This window comes from Kryptolebias marmoratus, linkage group LG15 (assembly GCF_001649575.2).
Source record: "Kryptolebias marmoratus isolate JLee-2015 linkage group LG15, ASM164957v2, whole genome shotgun sequence".
Lineage (NCBI taxonomy): Eukaryota > Metazoa > Chordata > Actinopteri > Cyprinodontiformes > Rivulidae > Kryptolebias > Kryptolebias marmoratus.
The window spans coordinates 18,746,865-18,773,113 of record NC_051444.1 but is presented as its reverse complement, the minus strand read 5'-3'; the positions used below and the strand labels follow the sequence as shown (position 1 = coordinate 18,773,113).

The following is a 26,249-nucleotide window of genomic DNA, read 5'->3' as shown; positions in this document are numbered from 1 at the left end:
TGGTATGTGAATAAAAGCTAAAGCTTAATGAAGCTGTTTCCTCTTATACATAAGAAACGGTCCATAGAGCATGAATGGTAACTCTGAGAAACAGACCTGTAGCCCCACCTAGTGGTCAAATCTGTCAAGTACAGAAGAAGTATGTTGGACTTGATTCTAGTTTTCAGACATTCTTTGTAATTAAAATAATTTAAAAAAAGAATGACAAATGCCTATTTGCTCCAGACAACAGAAGCATTGTTTTTGTTCAGTACTTTCTAAAAAAAAAATACAACAAGTTTGTAAAAGAACACGCATGACATTCAGCCTGAAGTGGATTAGAGTGAGCGGTACTGATGTAAATGTTTTTGCTTCAGTTTGATCCAACTGTGACCTCCATCTGCTTGTCCTCGTGGAAACTGAGACCTGTGGCAAAATTAAATCTCATTTACTCCCTGAATTATCTGTTTTCCTACAACCCACAACCTAAAAATCCCCTAAGGTTTAGGTTTTTAATTAAAAATTTAATGCGTGGAAAATCCCAACCCTATATTCCAACAAGGAGTAAAACTTGGCCAGCTTGTTTTTGTTGTTCAAGTAAATACAATAAGTAAAAATGGGGCAATCTGGTGATCAGGCGGGGTCCGTTGATGTTGATTTTCTGACTCCTAAGCAAACGGCTGCCCTGCCCCCAACCGCCATTATAAATACAGCAAAACAGTGAATATTTTATCAAGGAATAGTGCTCCATCCGTCAAATACAGCTACCTGAAAGCTTTACTCAGTCTTAGGACGTATGGTTTAGGTTGTCATCTCTCTGTACAGCAGATCTTACAGGTCAGATTTAAAAACCTGTGTAATTTGCACGCAGACATCTCCCCAGACAAAGAAAGCGTTGGCCTAGTTTACAGAGCCACAGCAACACCCTAATACCCTGGCTTCACCTCAGCTTTGTTGTTGGCAATAATCCTCTCCTGACATCAATAACCACCTCCACAGCAAACAGGGACGCAACAAGCTTTTCAGCTGGTATAACCAGAAAAACAAACGAACAAACAAAAACCTCATTGCTGCTCCTCTTTTAATAATAAAAAGACACTGTCAGATGAAAACTAAGGCAGACACAGATGGTGTTTATATAATAACCATTTCCACCTTAGGACTACAGGAAGTGTTAGAAAGAAAAGCACACAAGTGTTAAAAAAAACCCCACATCCGTTACAGAATAAGCTGAAGAGGATGAATGGTCTGTTATTGTCTCAGCTGTAATAACACAATGAAATATGATGACAGAGCCAGTTTGTTTGTTTACACCTCTGACAAATACATTTTAGGTAATATCCTGCAATTGAAACAAATATATATACACTTCATGTTGAGAGCTTTGAAAGGGGGAAACATTTTTTTTGTTGTTGTTTCTAAGCCTGTTTATGGGCCAGGAGAGTTTGCATATTTTTTGTTTAGCTGGAGTATACAGTTTTCCTTAAAAAAATAAATAAATAAAAGCACAGAAGGCATTTCAAAATAAACTATTAGTTAGACCTAAAAATTATAATTTACGTGCTATTTAGATTTAATTTAATTGGGTTATTTTCCGGGTCTGGCAGGTGACGCAGGTGATAATTAGTTAGCTTTAGCTAAACATGACTCTGTAGCCACTTTTATCCTTTCCTGTCCCATTTCTTGCCTTTATTCAAAGTTAAAAGTTTAGAGTTTTACTTGAATTTGACCAACTTGCATTTTTCTAAGAGGACAATGCACCAGAACAGCCTTTAATTAGCCAAACTGCTGACATTAGCATAGAACTGAACTCATTCGGCTCCAAACGATGCAGCCGTTAACTTAGACGGGTGGTAATGACGTCCATATTTGTAGTATTTTGTTGTTGTTGGTGGTGGTGGTGTAACGGTGTTCACTCATGTTTCTCACAGCTTACCGTCTCAGCACATCACCTGAGTGAAACAGGTGCCCCTCCTGGTGACTTTTACCTCGGCTCGTTTTCCTTCCTCTCCTCCCTCGTCTAGCTTGTAGCGGCGGTGTGGGCGGAGTCTCCGGCTCCTGCTGGAGGAAAAAAAAACAAACTGGTCGGCCGGGTGGAGTGAGGGCAGAGACGGAGGTTAACCGTTGAGGAGAGCGCTCACCTGTCGTCCAGCGGCGGCTCGTTCTCCACTTTTAACTTCGAAGGCGCTCGTTTTCCTCTCTCTCGTCGGAGTCGCTCGGAGTGTCGGTCTGCGCAGGATGACGGACACTATCTTGCCGAACGGGGTCGAGGACAGCGGAGGGGACGGTGGTTATTTCAAAAAGGTGAGTTTTCGGCTCGTTCCGCGCAGCGTTAGCTGTATTTTTTTTTTTTTGCGCGTGCGTTAGCTTGTCCCCCCACGGCTGCTTCTCCGCGTATTTTCCTTCACTGGAAGTTGGCTTTAGCTTCTTTTGTTTTCTTTTTTTTCTTTCTTTTAGCAGTTACGTTTCGCATAATAAGCAGTGCTAAGACTATGAAAAAGACGTAAATGTTACAGAATCAGGAAAAAAAATCAAAAACATGGTTTCCTTTAACTCGCACCAGATGTAATAATGCACTTTTATTAGTGCTCAGCCACAGGGAGTTGAAACATGGTGAAGTAGTTATAAAAGACGTATTCAGGCTGAAACACCGGGGTTAAAGACAGCTCAGAAATTTCACCAACATCAGGAGAAACCACCGCACTGTCAGCTTCAGGTGTGTGTATTTAAGAATGGCTTTATATTAAGAAACTGGATGTTATCAGTGTCCTGTTTATTGTCAAATGTGAGATGATAAATTTGAAAGCTGCCTTGTAAACATGTATGCCTTTTAGACCCCCCTGTCCACCTAACACTTTGACAGATAAATGCAGCAAGCTTTGGTTTTCCTGTAATCTAGTTTCATTCCTTTTTCTGTAGTTTAGATAACCAGTGATCAATATCTCTTTAAGGTATAATGTAAGCTCATCAAAGCATCTACTTTTAGTTTTATGTAAATGTCTATGTCTGTCTATGTAATAGGGCAGGCAGCTCAAATTGTTTGTGCGAAGAGTCACATCCTCCTGCATTTAGGCTAGAAATGCTCTTTAAAACTTGCAAAGTCAGCTTTGCCCAGGCTGGAGTACCTGTAATGTTTTTGGAGGCTGTGGATTTGTCTGGTCTGAGGTTTTTAGAGAGGGGGAAGGAAAAAAAAAAGTGAGAGGGAGAGAGTCAGCAGTGGTTGAGTGATTATCCAATGTGTTTTTATAGTTTCATGTCTGCCATGTTTACGGTCCGTGTCTCACCGCTTCATATGTGCAGTGTTTTTAAGCATATCCTTTTGTGTCTTTTAAATCCCTCTGAATCCCCCATCTGAACGCTGTCTGGTTGAGGCTCTGTGCTTCACTTCCTGTGTCTATAAAAAGGTCAGTGGGAGTCGGGGGAGGTCTGGCACACCCGCAGGACGTGACTGGACACTGTGAAGCCTAACTTGGTTTTAATGTTGGTTTAGTTTTTATGTCTGTAACACACTTACTGGATAATGTCATACTTTATTGTGAGTCACACACTACTTCTTTATTGTCTTCTGCATTTCTCTAACAGAAATGTTTTTTTTTTTTTTACATCTGTCCTAAAATGGGTTTGCAAGTTCACTTTAAACCGCAGATGAGTTCTGTGTCGCTCATTTTGTCTTTTTGTTAAATTAGGACACATTATGGTCAGATGTTACCCCGGAGGAAGCCAAGATGATCTTTGCCTTCAGCTCGGCTTCTCTTTCTCCTGTGTAGGGGAAAAAATTAGTTTAATGATTAACAAGACCTCGCTACATCTGCCTGATGCTTCAGGGAGGCTGTCGTGGTCCGGGGCGTTCTTCCCAGACGTCCGCTGTTCGCTCTCCAGCTGGCTGAGGGCCGACTGGATGGCTTCAGGACGGAAAGATGGCAGCCTGAAGAAAAAAAAAAGTTGAATCGGCATGTTTCCTACCCTCGTCCTCCTCGGCCAGAGAGAGCTTTGACGTAGCATCTGGCCCGAGGCTTTCCCTCAGCCAGACCACAGACACAAATTGACAACATGTGCCCAGTCGAGTTCCCCGGACTCGGAGACACTCGTGGGTTATTTTTTATTTTTTAAAGCAGGGTTCTGAGAGGAAAAGGACAAATGAGAGCTGCAGCTGTGATTAAATATGGATTTGTACAGTGCTCAGCTGAAAATGAAGTTATAGATATTGATTAAATGAACCCCATTCTGAAAACAGCCCCGCTGTAAATGAGTTGGCTTGTGATTTATTAAAAGGGACTGTTTATAAATGTCTATTATACTTCATTTTAATATTGAGGGGGGCTCATAACTAGGTCGTGTCTAAAGCCGCCTGTTGGCCGATTGCCAGTCTTAATCACAGCTTTCATAAACCAGCTATCCCTTTTGCTTCATAAGGCCTCATTTATACAACGGCAAATGAATTAGCTGCGTGACGAATATGATGCCGGACCGGACCGCCTTTGTGTTTTGCTCTAATGAATTGTTTTGTACGGTCGAAAAGAAAGACTGGACTGTTCGCGCTGCCAGTGGATTGGAGGCGAGTTGGTGGAGGTGGAGGGGGTTTAAATCCCTGTGAAACTTTTAAAGAGGGTTAGCAAAGTGGTAAAGTTCAGGTTTGAGTTCCTAGTGGTTAGTAGGGTGTCAAGTGAATGAAGTGACACTCCAGCTACCACACTGCCACTGTTTATGTTCATTTACCGAGAGGTTGGTTTCACATTCAAATAAAGAATCGTGGTCCGGTATTATAAACTCAGGTTTGTGGACTAATGAGACAAAAATGTTACGTTATTAAAGGTGTTGCGACATATGATGAAGATCGTCATTCCCTGCCGCAGTTTAAGAGTGGAAAGTTACTGCTATGGTAACTATCAAACCCTGGACTCTCCCTCGTTCTATCACATGCCCTGCCTTAGACGCAGTGATCGCATGACGCCGTGCTACGATCTTCCCGCACCTTGTTTTTTATTTTCACTAATGTGCTCCTCCTATCATTCTGAGAATAGCTCAGCATCCTTGGTAAAACCACCGTGTCATAAAGAGCCCTTTTTAGTTTTGTATAAATGGTTAATCATTAAACTTTCAGGGCACCAAAGTGTTTACACAGGATCAGACCGGAGCAGGGTGGCAGAAGAGCTCGATACGCTGCGAGCTGGAGCGTTTTGTTAAAATATGACCTTTTTTTTAAAAAAAAAACATTCAACCTGCAGTGTTGAAATTTGTTCTCGAGAGGAACATTGTCATGTTCCTTTGACGTGCTCTGCTCACTAAGTTTTCAGGAATCTTTGAGATGAGGGCAGTCTCAGCATAACTCAGATGTGAAAAATCTGACAGGACAGACTGGGGCAAAGCACTTCTCATTCCTTGAGTGGAATAAGGAAAAAAAAGAAAAGTCTTCTAGCTGGATAATATTCTTTTTTCTCCCTTTTTTTTTAACTGTGGCAGCTGTAAGATTGGAAACTAATCTCCCCAAAAAGCAGCTGTTTGAATGGGCATGTCTAATTTTGTAAAGCAATCATGATACAACTCTGATATATGAAGACTGATTCAGACTGGTGTGATTCCTGCCTGCTGTGAGTTTGCATCCCAAAAAAAATGGGAACACTCATATCTTCTTTTTTTTTTTTTTTTTAAATAATGCCTTCCCCCTTTTTCCTCCTTTGGCATTTTGTTTCCTCTCATGAAAATTAGCTTTATAGAAACCGAGTTAAGCTATTTAAGTTTCCACGCTGATGACATCAACCTTTCTGGTTTTACTGAGCTGGCTGGTTTGTCCACTTTTTTTTACCCATGTACAAAACGAGTTTTAATTACACCAACACCTTCTGTTGTGTTCTGGGTGAATCAGAACAACTATACATTGCTGCGAGTGACCGCCTGTTGACTCGGTGAGGCATGCACACCTATGGCTGCGACGGGGACAAGGATCACACAGTGCAGCCAGATACAGGCCATTATGTTTAAACACCGAGTGAGAGCGTGTGTTTTAGTTAAATACACCGTGGGAAGGCCCAGTCCTTCCCACACCCAGCTTACTTTTATGTTTTTACATCGAGTTAGTGACTGAAGATACAGAGAAGTACTTTATAAAGCTAAATGAAGACCTCCCTGCAGCATTTAGAGGATTTTCGTCAACTAGTATTTTAGTAGACCAATCGTACCAGAATATTATTTGCAGATTAATTAATTAAAGTGGCAGCTGGAGGATTTTAAAGAACAGAGAGGAGAAAATTTGACCTGTCTGAACTCCTAAAACATTTTTCATTAAAGGGAATAGTTTGGAGTTTCTTGAAGTTGTGTTCTGTGGAATTGTCAGGGGTAATCAATATCTTACCTGCAGTAGAAACCACTCAGAGCATTATCAGGTACAAGTAATGGCTGCAATGAGCAGGATCCATTCCAAAGCAGACTTCGGCTGCCCTAAAATAACACCAGTCTCAAACAGGTCAGTATTTGATGCAAATGCTGTTTTATCAGCCTCTGCTTTGCTGTCAGTTCTGTGTTAGACAGCTATTTACACCAAAGTGAAGACTGAGTTGGTCTGTGGTCCACTACCAGTAAGGAGCCGTGTCAAACCAAACTGCAATATAAATTTCTACATATTGTGCTGAGGAAAATCAAGAATTTACTAATAATTACAGTTTTGTTTACAGGAATATAAGGGCTACACAATATATTGAAAACTTATCACAATATATTTGGTGAATTCAATGGTCTCACCTGGTTTAGATTATAGTGAAGACACAAGAGGTAACTGATATCGTCAGCTCAAGGCTTTCTAATATTGTGTAGCCCTACTATTTTTATGACTTGTGTGCATTTTTCTTTTTGCTAATTATTACTAAACATATATTATGTTTTGCTTCCTTCTCCCCTCTCAGGGTTGCAACCCTCTTGCGCAGACCGGACGGAGCAAATTGCAGAACAAGCGGGCCAGTCTGAACCAGCAGATCATCAAACAGATGAGGATGAGGGCCGGAGCTGAGAATCTGCTCAAGTAAGAACGAACCGTCGCACACCTGAGGCGTGACATGCGGACACCCGGTTTACGAGGGTGGACATGCAAACGCAGATCTGGATTTGCACGTTACATAAACGGGGAAAAATAACCCTGTAGGCGTTGTTTGTTATGTCACTGTGGTGATCTCTAGAAACGTCCAACTTGTTTGCATGTGGCATGTTTGGCATCACCTCTCGGACCATTCCGCCACCACAGAGATCAAATAATACTGAATTCTAATATAAGGAGGAGCATTCCTCCCTTTGTGCTCAGATCAGTCTGGTTGTGCACAGCTGGAATTGTTTGAATCTTCTGTCAGAGAAGATGGTGTAATTGTGGTCCTGGAAATATCTGCTGCGGAGAATGACGGTAGTAAATGTTTTTTGTATGTGTGCGGACAGATTTAATTAAGTAGAATGACTCCCGTAGTCATTCTTGCTGCTTCTTTATCAGCTCTTTATATTTGGGCAGAGTGACTTCACTGGTGGTACAGTGCTGATGTCGAAGCTTTGATCCAGTTCAGTCGTAGGTGTCATTTGAGAATTCAGTGATGGAGCAACTGATGCCATCACAAGATGGTGTCAGAGGGGTCTCCAGCCCTGGATCTCAGAGCTCATTATCCTCCATGCTTTTCTAAAGTAACTCACCCGATTTAGATGATTGATTTACCTCCTCAGTCTGCACGTCGTCAAGTTCTGCAAAGCCTGTTAATGAGTCAGTTAAATCAGGTGTGATGGAGCAGGGGGACAGGTAAAACTTCCTGGAGACCACTGCAGTAATGTGTCAGTGTTTCTAAGGTTTGTTCTTACCTGCATGAAACCTCTGCAGAGGCCTCTGCATTCCTCCACCTCACATAGCTGCCCTGTAAAAGCTGGGGGGCAAGTGACCTGTGTGTGTGTTTCTGTCTGCCTCTTGTCTTTCAGTAAACCCGTCTGCTTCAAGGAGAACACTCTGTGGGCATTTCTGTGTTGCAGATGTGCTCTCGGGTTTACTTTTAACTCCTTGACTCCATAAACTGTCTGTCTGTTTTCATGTGCAGAACTCTGCAGCCATCACTTGGACATCGACCTGGGCTGTCACGTCAAGAACAGGCGTTTTTTTTTATGAAACCATAAATTGTTACTTTAGCTTTTGCCCAAGTAAGAGTATTTTGAGAATCTGCTCTGAGTCAATGTGCTAATCCGTAGACGTATAGATATGTAGGTGAGTGTGTCGAGCTGTTTGTCACTACCCTCATCTCCGCACCTCCTGTTTTTTCCTTCTTCCCTTTTTGTTTTGCATTCCTCCGTGTCGATCAGCAACAGGTGGAGTCTGGCTGGTCAGACCAGTTCACTTCTTTTTCTCTTTTCTTTCCTTCTCTTCAGCTCGCACAACACCTGGTACTAAAACGGCAGTGCTTTTTTAGGACATCTCTTTTATTTTTGTTTTTACAGCACGGTGACTCTACTTTTTGTACATTATGTTTGTTTGCAAATGGTACCAGTACTGCCTTGGATGCAGATTAACATTTATTGTTGTCAGACTTTGGAAAGCTATGGCAGAGCAACAAAAGACAGTTATGGCAGGAAACTGCATGGAAATTTAAATTACATATTACCTTTACAATTGGTGTAAACTTCCTATTAAAGCAGTATTTTTTTCCTGTTAGTTACATAACTCGGTATCACTACCAGCCTGTTACTTCAGATCAGAGGTACACATGAAAAGCATAATAGGAACAAAAAAAAAATTGATTAAATAAAAGAAAAGGGTGAGGAAAAAGCATAAATCAGCCTATCCACAGAAGAGGATGGAGAGAACGTTAGTCAAGCCACATTTGTTGGCTTCCTGTCTGGTTCCCATGTACTGCTGGATGATATTCTGTATTGAAATTAGTTTTTAATAATAGCTTCTGGTGGAGTTTGTATCTGCTCGTTCCATACTGCAGCCCATCTACTTCCTTTTAACCTTGATGGGTTTCCCAAACCTAACTTCTTCAGAAACCAGCCAAAAACAAGGGAAGCATATGTTTTTTGTAGATGCAAAGGTCGAAGTATTGTGACAGATCATGTGATTCGATGAAGAACTTTTACAATTTAATGACTGGCCGTCTTAATTCTGCCCTTAGCAGAAAGTTTAACCTATTTTCTTTTCTTAACCGTTCCACAACACCTATTAACATGACTGTTTTGTGTGTGAAAATAACATCCTCTGTAATCAGAGCATTGAAGTAACAAAGAGACAGACTGTGGACAGACAGGTTTGGGGTGAGATCCGTGCAGAACGTGTGTGTGTGTGTGTCCCATTCATTATGACCAACAGCGAACTTGTCAGGAGAACACAGATGACACTATAGGGAGCCCTCAGAGGTTTGAGCGTTATCTCGTGTCACCACACATGCACGTGAATTACAGGTTTTGTTTTTTGTTTTTCTTTCATCCTGACAGCTTCACATAAATTCTTCTTTACAAAGGCTCCAGCTGCTTTGGACGTGCAGCCTTTATCTCTGCCACGCAGCGAGTCCAAACCAGCTGAGATTATCTGCACGCTCACAAAGACGCAGCTTTGGGCGGGCATCTTCTTCATCATGATATACAAATGTACAAACGTCCCATTTGAAATGTTTTTATTCTCAAAAATGTCATGAAAAGTAATCAAAGCTTTAATGACTTGTGGATATAAAGGGTCAGATTTACTCATGTTAGCAGCAGCAAACTGCGTGGAGCCATATTTCCATCACAAATCATATTGCTATGTACCGAAGTAGTCCCTTGATAACCTGCAGTTTGTTGAAACATGTCTTCATGTCGTGTTGCATTTGACCTGAACTCAGCCATGTGTGTGTGGTTTAAAGTGCACGGTGCCATAGGCATGTATCCAGATTACCAAAGGAGAAACTCTTGATTTAATAATTAGGGTTTGGCTACAGCTAAATGAATAACTGTTCGGCACGTGTCATGTTTCTTCCTGCACATTATTTTCTTTTCAAGATTTCTGTTTCATTTTTTTTTCTGTTCCCATTAATTTTTAATTCCTCTGTATTTTCCTCTCTCTGTGCAGGGCTACAAACAACAACAAGGTTAAAGAGATGGTCGCTCTGGAGTTGAGCTACATCAACTCCAACCTGCAGCTTCTGATGGGACAGCTGGAAGGACTGAACAGCTCCGTGGACGTCTACCAAAGCGCACAGTAAGAAAAACGTTCCTGCTCTCCCTCACTTTGTTTTGAACTACTGCTTAGATGTCTAGGAACGATCCTAAAAAGTAGAAAATGTGAACTTGTTGCACTGTAAAGATGTCTGCACCCTCTATTCAGAGTATGCATTTTTTAGGCTTCAGAAATAAAAAATATTTATATTTCAGCATTGGGGTTTTAGGCTATTATTACTAAACTGAATGTTAAAACATGCTGTAGATGCAAGAAAACAATGTTTCTATTTGAAATTTTGTACACCTCATCTGATTTTGTTAATCTTTTTTTAATGTAGTTTAATTTCTCAATCAGTTCTAAATGTTAAATTAAAACTGAAACAGATGTTGAACTCAAATCTCAGTGTTGATTGGCAGCTGGCAGGAGACGGATGGCTCCGACTTAACGCCGTGCTGTTAAGTCTTCAGTCACGATGACTGATGAGACCGACATTCAGAAAGGCCTCAGAGACATGGTGAATGTTGCTGAACAGGACAGACGGGTTTCTGTGACACTAAGCAGCAGGGAAACAATCAGCTGAACATGTCGGCAAACCAAAACATTAGCATCTATTTAAAGGCTGCTCTTGGTTGGTTATGAACCCTGGGCGTGTGTGAGTGTTTAGTGATGCGTTGGTGTTTTCTTTGTCTATAGACAACTGCATCGGGCGTGGATGGAAATAGATTATGTATGTCTAGTGAGTTCGAAACCTGCTGATAAACGTCAGCGTGAAAACTTGTGCTTGTATTTCCTCTTCAGATTAAATCTTTGCCAAAGTAATCATAGGTGTGAACATGCAGTTTTGTGGAAAAAAAGAAGTTAATGTTTTTATATATTAATAAAACCTCCAGTTACTTGAACCCTTTAAGTTAATAATAGACACAAATTATTTTAAACTGTCTGATAACGTTTTACTAAGTTGATGGGCAGCCAGAATTACTTCTCTCGAGTCATTTCAGTCTTTTCTTCTTGACGTTGTGCTAACACCCACCTCAGTCCTTCAGAGCAGCAAACGGACAAAACTCCTGCTTTCATAAAGCTGGTCAAACCTACAAATAACCAGTTATTTAAGTATATTAAATGAGCAGCATTAAGTTTCTATGGAGGCAGTAAGGTTGATCTTTGATCGATAATTTGGCCTAATTTTTGTGAATGAAATGATGACTCTGCGTGTGAAGTTGTGGTGTTCATCTGAGGTTGTATGTATCCAAGTAAAGACCTGACTTTTTAACGATCAGTAGTAACTGAGAACTGAACAGGATGTACTAATTTGGACGTTTTAGGCACATCACAACACACAATCCCCGAAAGCCACCCAAAAGGTACTACAATGGTAGGCATGTGGAGATAGATTGTGGAGGATGGGAGTGTTGTATAGCAAGTTGCTATGGTAACTGTTCTTGGGGTCATTGACCCAAATTTTACAAGGTGCCAAGCTGCTAAGAGGAGGTTGTTTGTTTGTCATTCTTATATTTGTATGTTTTTTTTTGTTTGTTTGTTTCAAATGAGCTTTAGATCTATTTAGAGGTTGTTGTTTATTTTGTAACTGACCTAAAACCTGAAATGCCTGGTTGTGTTGGTATACCAATAAGCCCAGATTAGTTTGTATGCCTTACAGGGTCTCGGTCTTGCTCGAACGATGAGGGTTTTAACCTAGTTTCCTAGTTTCAGAGCCAGCCCGCACAGCTGCACACTGGTAGGACTTAGTGTCCGATGAGGAAATCCCCTTTTTGGCTGATAAGAGATGAATGCTTTCCTGAGTGTGTTTTTGAGTGTCAGTGGAGCTGATGTTCTTCTCTAATATTTTTGTTTTTTGTGAACGTGCCGGGTGTGGGAGCAGTGACAGGAGAAATAATAATAATAAAAAAAGCCTTATTCAGCGGTCATTAGGACTATTAGCATCCACAGGTTTCAGCGTCTCCCTCTTGGTGCAGTTTTAATTCTTCTGTCACGTGTTAGATGGAGGAGAATATACAGCCAGACTCTTGGAGAATCACTGTTCTGTTCATAAACAGCACCCGAATCACCTGAGCGCTTGTTCAGTTCCTTTTGTTAACGATCCCGCCCCAGACAACAAACTGAAGAATTTCTGAGTCAGCACGGCTAAAATGACGATGCATGACAACAATGAGATAAAGGTATCAGTGTTAAACGCTGCTTCACGAGCCTTGTTGTGTGAGTGAGAACGAGGAAGAATAACTTGTTCTTGTCTCAGATTACTTCAAACAGATCTGATGTCAGGATCTGATGCTCAGCTTCACGCTCTGAGAACTGTTTGCTTTTTATTTTTATTCTTCTGCACATTAGCTGTCCAGGGGTGAATATTAGTGTAAGAATAATAAAAGTTACCAGGTCTTTATTTGCATAGTTGCTGGAAAAAGTTTTTTTTTGGACACGTTACAGGGAAAGACCTCAGTAAAATGTAATGTAAATCTGTTAGTTGGAAACCTGTTTCATTGCATTGTGTAACATTAAACCACTGAGGTAAATCCCTTCTTTCTTTTTTTAAATGACAATGTAATCTACTTTCCAGCAAAAATAAAGTGTAACTTATATTGGTAGTTCGAACAGGTTAAGCTTGTGCAGCCGTCAGTCCCATGTCTTTCTCTCAGGCCCTCTGGGAAGGTGTTTGTGTGTGTGAATGCCATGGGGGGGTGGGGGTTCTGAGAGGCTTTTAACTTTTTAGATTCCCAGCAGAGCAGATAGTTTCCTCCCCCCTGGGTCCGCCCGTCTATGCCAAAAAGGAGAAAAGGCCAGAATGATCTCATTCAGAAGTGCTGATAGATAACAGAGCTGCCTCCTTTCTTTCCGTCTGTGCTGCTGATGTGTCAAGACGTTCAGTGATTTTCAGAGTCAGTAAGCCAGAGGAATGCACTTTTATCTTTAAAGTAATAAATAAGTACGAGGAGCTGCTCAGCAGGACACTGTACTTCTTACATTTTACCATTTGGTCATTTTAGAGCTAAAGTTTGTGCTTCTGTAATACTGACTAGATGTTTTTTTTCCCTATACAACTCAAACAACAAGTCATTTTAAAGCATTTGCATTTTCTTTAATTGTGTTTTGATTCTGGTGAGGGTTTTACATTTTGCAGTCCTCCTGAACAGCAGGAGGTATCTGTCAGGTTGTTTTTTCATGTGTGATAACAAGTTGAACCTGCTTTCCTTCAGCCAGTAACAAAAAAAAAAACCCTCTGAGCTTTTACAAGCTGAAATTCCAAACCTTTGCAGCACCAGCTCAGCTTAGTTTAACAAAGTTTGTGATCTCTAATGATAAGTTAGGTTAAAATAATGAGAAACATAAAAAAACCCCAGCTTGGACAAGAGTTAGACTCGTTGCATTACTTTAACCCCGGACTGAGTTGTGTAATGTTTAAAAATGCAGCAGGATGCCCTCGTTCACCTTTAAATCCCAACTCCTGTCGAGTGTGAACAGCGTCTTATGAATTTACACCAAAGATAAAACTGAAATGTCATCTTTCTCCATCTTTCGTCCCACGCCTTAAACTGCTCACACAAATACTTTCTAATCGTTCTGCCTTTTAAGCCCTAAAAAGTTAGATTTTCTTTCAAGTCAAACCTTCAACTTTCTTGTCATTGTTAGACTTGTCAAAGTATCAGAATACAGTATTACCCCAGTTTCATGCTGCTGAAAGACCTGCTGTCAGCTTGTCTCATTGTTCTTGTCACAGTGTCTTGGAGCAAACATGCATATCGTGCTGATCATTAGATCACTGACTGATATTTATTTACCCCTTTTTTTTGTTTTGCTTACAGGGAAACGGCCAACATTCCCCTGATTGCTCTGGGTCTAAAGGAGACAAAAGATGTTGACTTTTCTACCCCATTCAAGGTACAGAAAACACCTCGATAGTCAATTTATCGTATTTTTCTGCACTATAAGGTGCCCTTAAAAGCCTTCAATTTTCTCAAAAAAACGACAGTGCGCCTTATAATCCGGAGCACCTTATATATGTAAGAAGTCGTAATGTTTTAGTACGACTTTAGTAAACTACAAAGCTGCACCGCTCGCAGCATTAAGGCTCAGTTGTAGTCGTACTTTGTAGCGTCTTGCAGTGCTTCGGTGTAGGCGTTTATACTTGATGTTTACGTCGGTGCAGTATTCTCTGAAAAGACGAGGCTGTTTTGTTTCGCTTAATGCACCTTATAGTCTGATGCGCTTTATATATGACAAAAGTTTTAAAATGGACCATTTATTGACAGTGCGTCCTATAGTGCGGAAAATACGGTAATCCATTTAACAGCATTTGCACTAAAATATGAAGTAAATAAAACACTCACTTTTGTCCTAAAATATAACATTACCTTGTATACTTCATTTAAAACCTGTTTTTATAACTTATTTTTAAAAAATGGTTGTTCCAGGTTAAAACCACTGTTGACATTTCAATAATGAGTCACATTTAATAAACACTGTTCAGTTTGGGTTTAAATTGAGTCTCTTTTCATTGAGTATTTGGGTCGTTGTGTCTCCATCTCATCCACCTGCATCTCTGATATTACCAGCTGCAGTATCTTAGCTTGTGTTGTTTCCATCTTGTGAATTTTTTATTTTTTTTTATCTGCTGGTTTCTTATTTCAGTCACAGTCACGAAAGTGGGCAGAAATTGCATTTTGTTTGTTTTTCAACCGTCTGAGATCTTCAGCGAGCTGCGTTCCGCTGAGAGGAAGCCTTCTTGTCAATGTTGTGTTGGCATGTTCATTGTGTGCCGTTTCCTGATCTGGTTTGCTGGCAGGAATCTCTGAGGTGTTACGACTCTGATCTCTGCTCACACCTCATTCTTACTGGCCGGGCGTCGCAGCGTCTGACTGGCTTTGAAATGAACCGGCACTTCTCCCCAACTTACTCCTTAATTTTCAGTTTGGCCCCTGTATTCAGTTTGGGCTCCAAAAAAAAAAACACACACACACACACACAACTAATTCTTTAAAGAAGAAGAAACTGCTGTTTATTGTCGATTTTTCTCTGATTTTAACAGGACTTCATCCTGGAGCACTACAATGAGGACGGCAGAAGTTTTGATGAGGAGATAGCTGACTTAATGGACGTGCGGCAGGTAGTGTGTTTAACACCCACCTTTAAAGATGGTCTGTTCTGCCACAAACAAACACCCTCAAACCCTCTGTCCTGAGAAATGATGGGTCATCTTGCTATAATTATTTCAGCCCCATCTCTTGCCCTATAGTTACACCGCTACTGTCACTTTGATTTGTTGAGTTACTCAGATGCACATTGTGGGATTTTTGTCCCCATCCCAGAACAATAGATGGAAGATTTATTTATTTTACTTTGCTTTTAAGTAGTAGCACTCAAAACATTGTAGGCTTTACAGACTCTGTTCTTCCGATTGCTTTTGTTGTACAGATGAAGCTGAGTTTGGCTCTGATTCTTTAAATGAGTTTAACCAAGAGCACTGTGCATCTACACCACTCAGTTTTATGTGTGTGTGTATTAGGCTTGCAGAACACCGGCTCGCACGGAGATCGGGGTGGAGCTGCTTGCAAAATACTACAACCATCTTCCCCTCATAGAGAACCGATTCTTCTCCCCAGCCCGCCAGACCGGTATCTTCTTCACCTGGTAAACGCCACCTGTTACTGATTACCTTTGAGACATTACTGTAGTACAAATATAATAGAGTATCATCAAACATAAATTGAACAAAAAAACAAATAGACACTGTTTTTGAATTAATTCAGTACAGCAAATATATCCTTACCAAAAGCCTTATTTCTTTATAAAAGCATTAAAAGAATAGTTTGTTTGCTTCTACTTGTCTTCATAAGCCTACAAACATTTTGATTGGAGAGGCAAACAGAAAAACAACAATCTGCATAAAGGATTTGTTTGATGCATGGATGACTTGATCAACATGTTTTTTAAAAAGTGTTATATTTCACATTCAGGCAGGAGGAAGGGGTTTGGCAAATGTACACACAATTCTTTTAATCAAATTTTCTAGTTCTCTGATTACTTTGAAATGCTGAATCTACCTCTTATTTGAAACTCAGAAATATGCAGCTGAGTTAAAATAAAATGCAAGTCCCTCTGAGTTTGTATTTATACATAGTTAATAGTAGTGAATGATGACGGCTCCGATCTCTGTGCGGCAGGTACGATTCGTTCACTGGAATGCCGGTATGCCAGCAGAACCTGTCTCTAGAAAAGGCCAGCATCCTCTTCAACATGGCCGCCCTCTACTCCCAGATTGGTACCCGCAGTGACCGACAGACAGTAGAAGGTCTGAAGGAGGCCGTCTCTGCCTTTCAGAAAGCTGCAGGTATGCAGAAAGTGTTTTTTTTTTTTAGAAATCAAAACCAAGTCAATTTGTTAAGTCAAACAATAAAAACCAGAGCAATTAGTTCTGTAACAGCAATGACATTTTAATTACCTACGGTACATTTTCGAAACAAAAATCAAACTGCATGATAAAAACTTCTGTTAATTGTTTTGTCATTAATATTTTGTATATGTATTATGCATAACTAGTGTAATGACACAATGGAACGTAGTTCAGATAATAGCATTAGCGCAGCGGCATCCAATCCTGGTCCTTCAGGGCCGCCGTCCTGCAGGTTTTAGGTGTTTCTCTGCTCTGACACACCTGATTTGAATGAGTGAGTGATTTTAACTTGAAGACCTGCTGAAGAGCCCTCTGACCTCTGTGACGATGAATCAAGTAGATGACGTTACTCTGGCTTCATGTTGTGGCTGAACTCCAGAAAAGCTCCTGTAATAAGAAGCAGCTTTCGGGAAGCTCAGACAAATCTTGATAGAATTATGGCTTGGCAGTCCGGTCAGTGTTACGCTATAATTACAGCTCTGAACACGGCTTTAGTCGTGTTACTTTGATGGCTATTTTTTTAAGCAGTTATCCTGCTTTGAGGTCATTGTCCCAGCTGTAAACTAAGTTTGGAGCTAATAGATAATATATTTATATTTAAGTTGTTTCAGTGCTCTCATGAGGTTTAGATGAGGAAGTCAGTGAGGAGCAGCTGAATCTTAGCTGCAAACTAGTGATATGATGCTCTGTTATTAAGTTGTCCACAACTTTCTGTTGCCAACTTTTAATCAGAAAACTAAAAGAAAGGCGTTCTTAGCTGGAATACAGATGGCTTTACTGCTTCCATAAGGCGAGAATACTAATTAAAAGAAGCTTATGTTTTGGCTTGCTTTTTAAGCATCACACACACATTGACCCCCTGAGGTATGAACAAGCTTTTGTCTTTAATAATGAATTGTGGTAATAACAATAAAAAGCTACGATTAATTTTTTCAAGGCTTGAAACACTCACAGAAGAAAAATGTGAGATTTTATGATTGTACAAAGTGTTGTTTTTGAGTAACTCCACATGCACCATACTACTTTTTTTTTTTTACAGATTATATAAAAATCTACAATACAGTCTCCCTCCTTCCTCTGCATATTAGATCGACACCAGGGATCACATTACAAGCACAGAGAAGCTCTGTTTTTTAAAAAGAATGTTATGACTGTGGGGTGACTTGACCTTGAACACAGAAAGAAATCTGCTTCCTGCAGGTTTTCAAGTAGAATCACAAACCAAAAAATTACAAATACTTTAAAGACGTGAGTGGATCAGAAGTAATGTCTATGTTGGTTGTTGTCATAGCTAAATGCTGTTTATGATTGCTATTAAAGGTGTCTTATTTAATTGCATGTCCTGCCTTTGGTCACAAACAAATAGAATATAACAAGAACAGATTGTAGGTTTGCATATCTTAAAACCCTTTCATTTTGCCTTGCAAGGTAATTCTCTTTGTTAAAATTGCCTAAAAGGGTTTCAGATCTTTCTATTTGCTTAAAAAAACACCTTGTAACTACAGTCATTATATGTATATATATTTTTTGAACTTGTGCTAACTTCTTGTTTTCTTCAGGTGTTCTAAACCTCCTCAAAGAGACGTTCACCCACATTCCCAGCTACGACATGAGTCCAGCAATGATCAGCATGCTGATCCGGCTGATGCTTGCTCAAGCGCAGCAGTGCCTGCTTGAGAAGATCGTTCAGCCGGGGGTCCCCAACCAGTTCTGCTCTCTGATCAAAATTGCTCAGGAGGCTGCGAAGGTAAATGGCAACACATGTGCACCTATAGTTCTCACATCATCTAATTAAAACGATCTTTCTGTTCCTGATCACCTGGCAACATACTTATGTAGACTTATGTGTCCTTAATGTCACCAGAGTCACATTTGACTCGGATCAGTGCTTTCGACCTCCCTTCAGTAACCTTCTTGTCCTCCTTCTGTCAGGTCTCAGAGGTCTATGATCAAGTCCATCAGTCCATGATCCAGATGCCAATCAAAGACCATGTCCCACTCTTCTGGTCCACCATGTCACAAGTCAAGGCCAACCACTACCGCTCCATGGCGCATTACTTTGTGGCTTCGGCTCTGCTGGATCACCAGTGTAAGAAAAAAGGTTTTATTCTTTTCAGACTGACTGAAGCTTAAACTGAGGAGGTTTGAGTGAGTCCATGACCTTTGATCTTAGATCATGTGAACGATAACAATATTTTTTTTAATTTACACGATCCATGGTTTAGGTGTGAGTTTTGGCTGTTTTGAAGTCCGTTTGGGTTGTTTTTTTTATTGTGGCTGCCTAAAGTTAAACACATCAGAATATGCAAATCTTCACCTAAAGTGCTGTTTGTGCTTCTGTGTTGCTTGTCTCAAATGGCTGGATTGAACGGCAGCCAGCCCTAATGCTGTTACATAACCTCTTTTTAAAGGTACACACACAGATGGGTTTGTGTGTGGGAATTGCAGCAGAGTGAAAAAGACAATAAGCGAATTCAAAGCAGGAAAGAAAAAAGCTGGTTGGAAAGGAGCTGAACCCCAGAAGGATTACAGTGATGAAGCCTCTTACAGAGCCAGAAACCAAGACAGTGCAGAGGCAGGATTTTATATATGTGTGTGGAAAAACCTCATGTGGGTGATAGGAACGCTTTTGCTGGTTTTGTACTGATGGTGATTAGTTTTGATGTCATTTATTTTTAATTAAGAAGGATTGTAATTTATGCTTGTAGCCACAGTCCATTCACTTTTTCCATTTCTATTAACTGTGTTGTGGCTGTTTGCCCATTTCAAGAGGCTAAGCTGAAAATAACATTTAAATAACATGTATCAGATCCTACAAAGCTGTACAGTGGATCACAAGGTTTTTTTTTTATTTTTAACAGGGTAATATTGAACAGAGACACATAGGAGCTTAGCAGCTTTGAGTTTGGCAGCTCATTAACAGATTCTTGTGTGAACACGGGAAAAAGAAGCAATTAAGCACAGAACCGTGGAGAACAGAGAGAGGACTCGAGCTAGAAACGGGACTGAATGAAGACTGCTGTAGTAAACAGATTTAACACGAACACCGGCGTATAAATGCCCGTTCTGCCTGTGGGAGGGAAAACAATCAAAGCTCAAAGAAAGTCCTGATGAGGAACTTTGAGCTTTCATGGAAAGAAAAAAAAACAAAACCCACGCAATCCTAAAATTCTCTCAAATATTTAACACATTCAAACCTGAGAGAACATTTTCCTAAACTTTTAAATGATTCACTAAAACCTTTTATTTCTCAGCAAATGGGGAAGCTAAGATTATAAAACCCTAAAGCCTCATGTTGCATTGGGTTGTCTCATCATATCTGAGTCGGTTAACCAAAGTTTGAAATATACAGCAGTGCATAAGAAGCTGTTTCCCAGTCACAAATGATTTCTTGTGTGTGTGTTTAGTGAGTCCCAGTGACGATGAGGACCAGCAGGAGAAGACGTTATCTCAGGTGTACGATCAGCTCCCGGAGGAATGCTTGCCTCTCGACATCCTGAAGAATAAAGATAAACGTGAACGCTTTGGTGAGACGAGCCACTTTAAAGGAAAACAACAAGATGACACGAGTCTGCCTTTGGCAGTAGTTTTCAAGCCTTCAAGATGGCGTCTTGACTCACTGTCCCCGTGCCCTCTTGTTCATTTGCTGCCTCCTCTTCTTTTTATCCCAGGTAAAGCTCACATTCGCCATGCCATCTCAGGTCACGAGGAGGCTGTGAGGATATATGGTCGGTGCGAACACCTGAACAAGCTGGACGCCCTGAAGGACATCCTGGAAGCCAGCCACCACCTGTCGCTTGAAAAGTACAGCGACTACGAAGACGAAGAAGAGTTCACCGACTACATGGAAGCCCCAGAAGTCCATCGTAAGGCTTGTGTGTTTTTTAAAGAGAAGCCATTATCCTGTTCAGTTTAACACAGGATGATGAGATTTGAAAAGCAAATTGCTCTCTGATCATCTTAGAAACGGAACAATGACCTTAGTGTCGCCACAACAAACCGTTGTGTTGACCTGGCAGGTTTGTTTCTCAGGAAACTGCAGATAAAAGCCTCCACACCTGCTGCAGTTATATTAGCTGTGATAAGTGACGGCTCTCTCCAACTTCAGATGATGTAATGTTTACACTGACTCCCATCTGACCTCTCTACAAGTGAAATGTGGTGACGGTAAACAGTGACAGCATTGTCTTTTCTTTAATCTTTTTTTTTTTAGCTAAAACAGAGCACAGAGCAGAACTGGAGGTTCCCACAGCAACAAAGGTGAAAGTCATCGACTTTTTCCAGAGGCTGGTATGTGGGTTACTAATATCTTTCCACTCACATTGCTGTTGTTTTTTTTTTTCTTATGTGATGGTTGGTTTATTTATGAAGTGATGTGAAACAGCTCTGGATTAGTGTTTTCAGCACTGAAGGTGCTCTTGTAACTTAAAACCCTAAAGGGCACTCCGTCACTTCTGAATACAACCAACCAGGGGTGAACCTTCTGAAAGCTTCGGATCATTTGTATTCAGCACAAAGGCCTCTCGTTTCCAAAGCTTATCAGACGTTCATTCAAAGCAAAACTAAAAAATCTAAAACTAACACTAACACTGGACAGAGGCGGGCTTATCCTGGTTTCAGCTATAATTAGGTCATTGTAGGGCAGCTGTAGGAGTGCAGCTTCTTACAGTTCAGCTCTGCCGATGTGGGTTAATAATCAGTGATGTTTTTAATTACGCTGGGGATTTGTGGGTAACATTGCAAACGTACAGTCCGTTCTCTGGATTGTAATCTCTAAGGTCATCATGTTCAAACATGGGACTGTGATTCTCTTTCGTACACCTTTTTTAAGCTAAATGCTTGGTAAAAGGGGTGAAGCTTTGGCATCTTTTACCACTGAAGCTGGAATAATTTGTTTTAAAGGCTTAACCTTTCGAGTATTATGTCTTCTGTTCAGCACGGTTTATAATTACTCTGACAAAAAAACAGAAATGAGCTTCAGGCAGCAGGGAGTAAAACCTCTGAGAATAAGCACCTCGTAAGTTCCTGTCGTAAAACCCCGCCCAGTGCCTCATTACCTGCACAAGAAACGAGCTTGTAGCCTCTCAGGACATGGAGAGGGACGCTTTAATTCAGCACAGTTGCTCCAGTGGGACATACAGGAACCGTTCTTGTGTTACAAAAGATTGATTATCGTGATTTATTGGAGGCTTTCATCAAGTGCAAAGAGCAACTACTATGTGAGCTCGTTAAGTTTCTGCTGTCAGTGGTCATAAATGTACAAACACAAACCGTTCGTAACACATGAACAGAACGTGAACATTTCTTTCTGAAACGTTTCCATACACACAAAAGGGGTTAAAAACAAAAACAACTGGACTTCTATTCTATAGTGGAACACGTTCCATGCACTTGTGCAAAAAGAACCTTTTTAGATTATAAAGCAAATCAGATTTGCACATTTATTTAACTATTTCTTTAAGAAAAAAACTGAGTTTGTGTTTACAGATCACTCGTGGTCTGTTAGCTGTAATTCAGATGTAGGAAGAATTCAGTAGATCCCTGATCACTTAACTTATCCAATAGCTGCCTGACATCTAAACTGAGGTGTTTATATCCTGAAATCTGTGAATGTTTCTTTATTCCGCCTCTGGTCAATGTGGCGGTCTTGGGGCTAAAGCTCCAAGAGTAACACACCATATATTCATGAAAAATATACAAAGTCTTACTCCAAACGTTTCACTAACATCCAAGTCGACGTGTTGACCCAGTTTCTCCGCCGTTTGTCCACTCAGGGCCCTCTGTCAGTCTTCTCAGCCAAACAGAAGTGGACACCTCCGAGGACAGTACGAATATATCCGGTGGATAGAGACGAGGGTTTTACTCTGAAAGGAGAAGCTCCTGTCCAGGTGATTTCATTGGACCCCCTCTCTCCCGCGGCAGTGAGTAAAACCATTTTATTTACCTTTTGATTTCACTGAGGAGGATTAACTATATCACAGATGAGCTCCAGCTCTCATCTGTCACTATAGGATGATAACAGATGTTATTTAAAATGTCTCGCACAACAATATTTATACATTTAATTTTATGTTCCACAAATACTTTAGTTAAGACACTAAATTGTTAAAGTAGTCATAATTTATTCTCTGAATTAATCAACATGCGTGGGCAGTTTGTACTGAATCAGACAAGGCACTTAAATGTTTTTATTCAAATGATCAAAACATCATCTCAGAGGCAATACACTTTTTATTTTTTTATTTAGGGGTTGGGTGTCAGATTAGAACAAAAATGACTTTCAAAGGTTGATCAAAGTTAACTTTCTGGAAAAAAAACAAACACATTTAAGTAGCAGGAAGTGGCTTGTCAGACATTGCTGACGCACAGAATATAATCTAGAATATCAATAAAATAAACAGACTTTAATTTAGACAACCTCCAAAAGACAAACAGGATCAAACCTAATGTGTTTTGCTTCTCTTGCTACTTAATCAAATTAGGAACTGGGGAGCATTTACTCTGCGGTTCTTTACGGCCTGATAGCTCATTGAAATGTTGGAACAAAGAACAGACTCTTACTAGGCCCTGCATGCTGCGCAGAGAAACAGATTGCACAAGCCTAACTAGGCCAAACGCTTTGTTCCAAATAAAAATCCTGTTGAATGCAGATTTTAAAAGGTTATGTTGTGATTTTTTTTTTTTTCCCCTTGCAGAGATTGACCTGCTTGGCTAAACATAGACCAAGTTCTCAGACAAAAGTAGCTGAAATTATGTCTGTAAACATTGACCCTTCAGAAATATTCTGGTGCACAGTCTCTCGCTTTAAAACAACTAAAGCTCAGGGCTGTCTCTGCTGAGAGCAGCTGCTCTTAGAGCAGGAAATAAGATAAATGCAACTTGATTGTTCAGCTGCAAATACATGCTCTCCAACATGTCTTCTCTCACTTATCCTTTTATAGGCTGATGGTCTAAAAGAGGGGGACTACATTGTTACTGTGGGGAAAAAGGATTGCAAATGGATGGGGGTCGGTGAAATGCTCCAGCTGCTGAAGGATGTCGATGAAGACGGGATTGAAATCCAGGTGGTGAGCCTGATGGAGAGCAGCCCTACAATGGTATGTCCTGACCCTTTTCTGTTCAGTGTTAGAGAGTTTTATATTAATAGTTAGGTATTCTAGCAAAAACACACCCTTTGACTATATTATTATTTTTGAATCCCCAACATGTACAGCTGCAGAAGTCTGGTTTCAGCAGTTTAACAATTGCAATGTGTATAAAATTGTTGTTAAATCGAATTACCTAATGATAAAAACTAGATGTGTATATTTTTAGATTGGTTAGTAAGTGAAGCATTTTCTGTTTCCACCCAGCCAACCAAGAGTGCCACCTTTTCCGGAAACCTGCCTAAAACCTACTCCATGATTTGCCTGGCTTACGACGACGAAGAAAAGACTCCAAAGTCCCGCAAAGTAACCAAGAAGTCGTCGTTCCTGAGCTGGGGTCTGAAGAACAAGAACAAAAGCGCCAGCACCCTGAGCCTGCCCACAGTGGACCAGCACGGTACCCTGCCCTGGAACAAGCCCATCCCCACCTTCCCGAGCTCCAGCTCCTACAACAATGACGGCAGCTTCCACTGAGCCGGCTGCAGAAACTGGGCAGTGCATGTACAGTCTGTATGCAGTACTTGGCTGTACCCATACTGGACCCGCTGTAGCACAGTGTTGGTGTTTCCACCGGGTCAGCAGTACTGATTATACTGGAGCTTGCAGGTCACCAGCATAACTGTTGCCAGCTGCTATTAAAACAAAAAAAAATTAATAAATAAATTTTAAAAATCACTGGACCAAATACTGCACACGGGTGCCCGTGCTGCTACTCGGGCACCGTCCAAGAACAGTTCTGTTGCTTAGCGAAGCTGAGCTGAACATCAAGCAAGAGGCTTAAAAATCCTTCTGTATCATTCCAGTATGCGTACAGCATAGCACACGAGGGGGGAAATACCAGTTCTCATTCTACACCCATCACACAGCTCAGTGGGTTTTGTTTTGTTTTTTTAGAAGAAACACTCCTGTCAAAGAAAGAGAAGAAAACTAAATGATGGAAGGACACTCAGTGTTGGTGTCTGCTCTACTGCAACAAGGTGATTTTTATTGCAGTGAAAAGAGGTCGGAGTAATTCGTGTCTCTTTAATATTGTATAAACGAAGGATCATGGTCGCAATATTTGTTGCTGGAGGTAGACAGTCATGTAATTTCTAAATATATATTTACCTTTTTTAATAAACTTTCTTGCAAAAATGCTAAAGAGTGATTGAGGGAAGAACAAACTGTGCTGTGAACCTTTTTTTTTTTCCTAGAAAGAGTTGCTGATTGCAATATCCTATGAGCTGCTAAATCTTATAATTACACCTTGTTCATGTGTTGCTGTCGTTGTGTGTGTGTGTGTGTGTGTATCAGTCGGCCTTTGAGGATTAGTGCTATAGCGCCGTGCCATGTCTGGGACACAGCATAAATGGAAATATTTGTATTTAGTTTTATTTTACCACCCTTGCCCCGGCCCCACGTGTTGCCATATGTCTTTCTGACTTGCGTTACCTGCCTTGTTTGTTTTTGTTGTTTGTTTGTTTGTTGGATTAGTTGTTAAAGTGCGTCACATGTAGTCAAAAAATAATCTTACACTAGAAGGGAAGAATGTGAGCACGCTGATGAGCTTCATGCATCACTCTTGGACAGCTTCGGTTTCTACTCGTCTTAAAGCTAGCCACTTCTTGCATTTTCCTGACACTTTACAGTGTTGGACTATTTTATTATCTACAAAGTAGATACTTATTCATTTGATAATCAAATTATTTATGTAATAAAAAAAACCACAAATATATATACTTGTAAGATTTAGATTTTAGCGCTAGTTGAAGGTATAAATTGTTACACGGTGAACTTCTCGGTCTTTTGGAGGAATGTATTTTCTTAGCATTGCTTTTATCTTTGGAAAACTTGTGTACTTCTACATGAACCATTTTAAAATTGTACATGTTTTTAAACGGCTACACTGAGAAAATGCAATATTCTTTACCGTCTTTGTTTACACATGTGCCATTTATCTTAAATCATAAGGAACAATGTCACTGTCTTAGTGTACATTGGTTGCTTTGTGTTGTGCTAAATGTGTGTGTGTGTGTACCTATGCAGAGGATGGACACAACACTACTTTTCGTTCATGCCGCAGTGCCTAGTGCTTCTAAATCCCTTGGTGCGCATGAGAATGGTTATGGGTTCTTGTAAATCTTTCAGCCTGGCCTTTTTCTGCGCTTTGTGCTGCATAGGTGTTCATTGTTAAACCTTTTGTCATGTATGTACACTTAAATAAAACAGAATAAACAAAGGAGGCGAGATTGGCTTTCTTTAATATTTACCAGGTTTTGTCTCGATGAGGTTAAGCAGGTAGGAAATGTCTGGAATGAAGTTTGACCACCGCCCACACTGAATCAACACACCACGTTGATGCTGGTGTTTTCAACTTTTCTCTCCCCCCTTAAATCTGACTGGTACCACATGATAACTTAATCCATCATCACACAGACCGAACAGAAATATGGGATTATGTTTGACTCCTTTTTCAAACCTTGTCATTCATTTATGTGCAATTTATGGGTATTTGTCTTTTTATCTTTATATATGTTGTTTTTGCCATGATGTAATATACTGATGTAATTCTCATAGCATTAAAGTTGAGCAAAATTAC

General features: G+C 40.4%; 1 protein-coding gene across 2 annotated transcripts; it reads left to right on the top strand.

Annotated features, from left to right (window-relative positions):
- Nucleotides 1-2,064: 2,064 nt before the first annotated feature.
- rhpn2 (rhophilin, Rho GTPase binding protein 2) lies at nucleotides 2,065-26,249 on the top strand. 2 transcript variants are annotated; one of them, XM_017425888.3, is made up of 15 exons: nucleotides 2,065-2,283; nucleotides 6,876-6,991; nucleotides 10,034-10,162; nucleotides 13,939-14,014; nucleotides 15,162-15,239; nucleotides 15,639-15,763; nucleotides 16,297-16,463; nucleotides 18,086-18,273; nucleotides 18,459-18,615; nucleotides 19,934-20,053; nucleotides 20,198-20,392; nucleotides 20,740-20,786; nucleotides 22,301-22,447; nucleotides 23,468-23,623; nucleotides 23,879-26,249. In XM_017425888.3, the coding sequence occupies exons 1-15, from the start codon at nucleotides 2,218-2,220 to the stop codon at nucleotides 24,143-24,145; spliced, it is 2,034 nt and encodes a 677-aa protein (XP_017281377.1). In that variant the 5' UTR covers nucleotides 2,065-2,217; the 3' UTR covers nucleotides 24,146-26,249. The 2 variants fall into 2 exon arrangements, with proteins under 2 accessions (XP_017281377.1, XP_017281376.1); XM_017425887.3 differs by having other exon boundaries at nucleotides 2,218-2,283; nucleotides 20,740-20,816.

What these genes read in the sequence shown, in the direction of transcription:
- rhpn2 (XM_017425887.3), top strand. Translation starts at nt 2,218, where the DNA reads ATGACGGACACTATCTTGCCGAACGGGGTCGAGGACAGCGGAGGGGAC. An exon ending in GACGTCTACCAAAGCGCACA is followed by an intron (nt 10,163 to 13,938) that starts GTAAGAAAAACG and finishes TTTTGCTTACAG; the next exon opens with GGAAACGGCCAACATTCCCC. An exon ending in GGCTCTGCTGGATCACCAGT is followed by an intron (nt 18,616 to 19,933) that starts GTAAGAAAAAAG and finishes GTGTGTGTTTAG; the next exon opens with TGAGTCCCAGTGACGATGAG.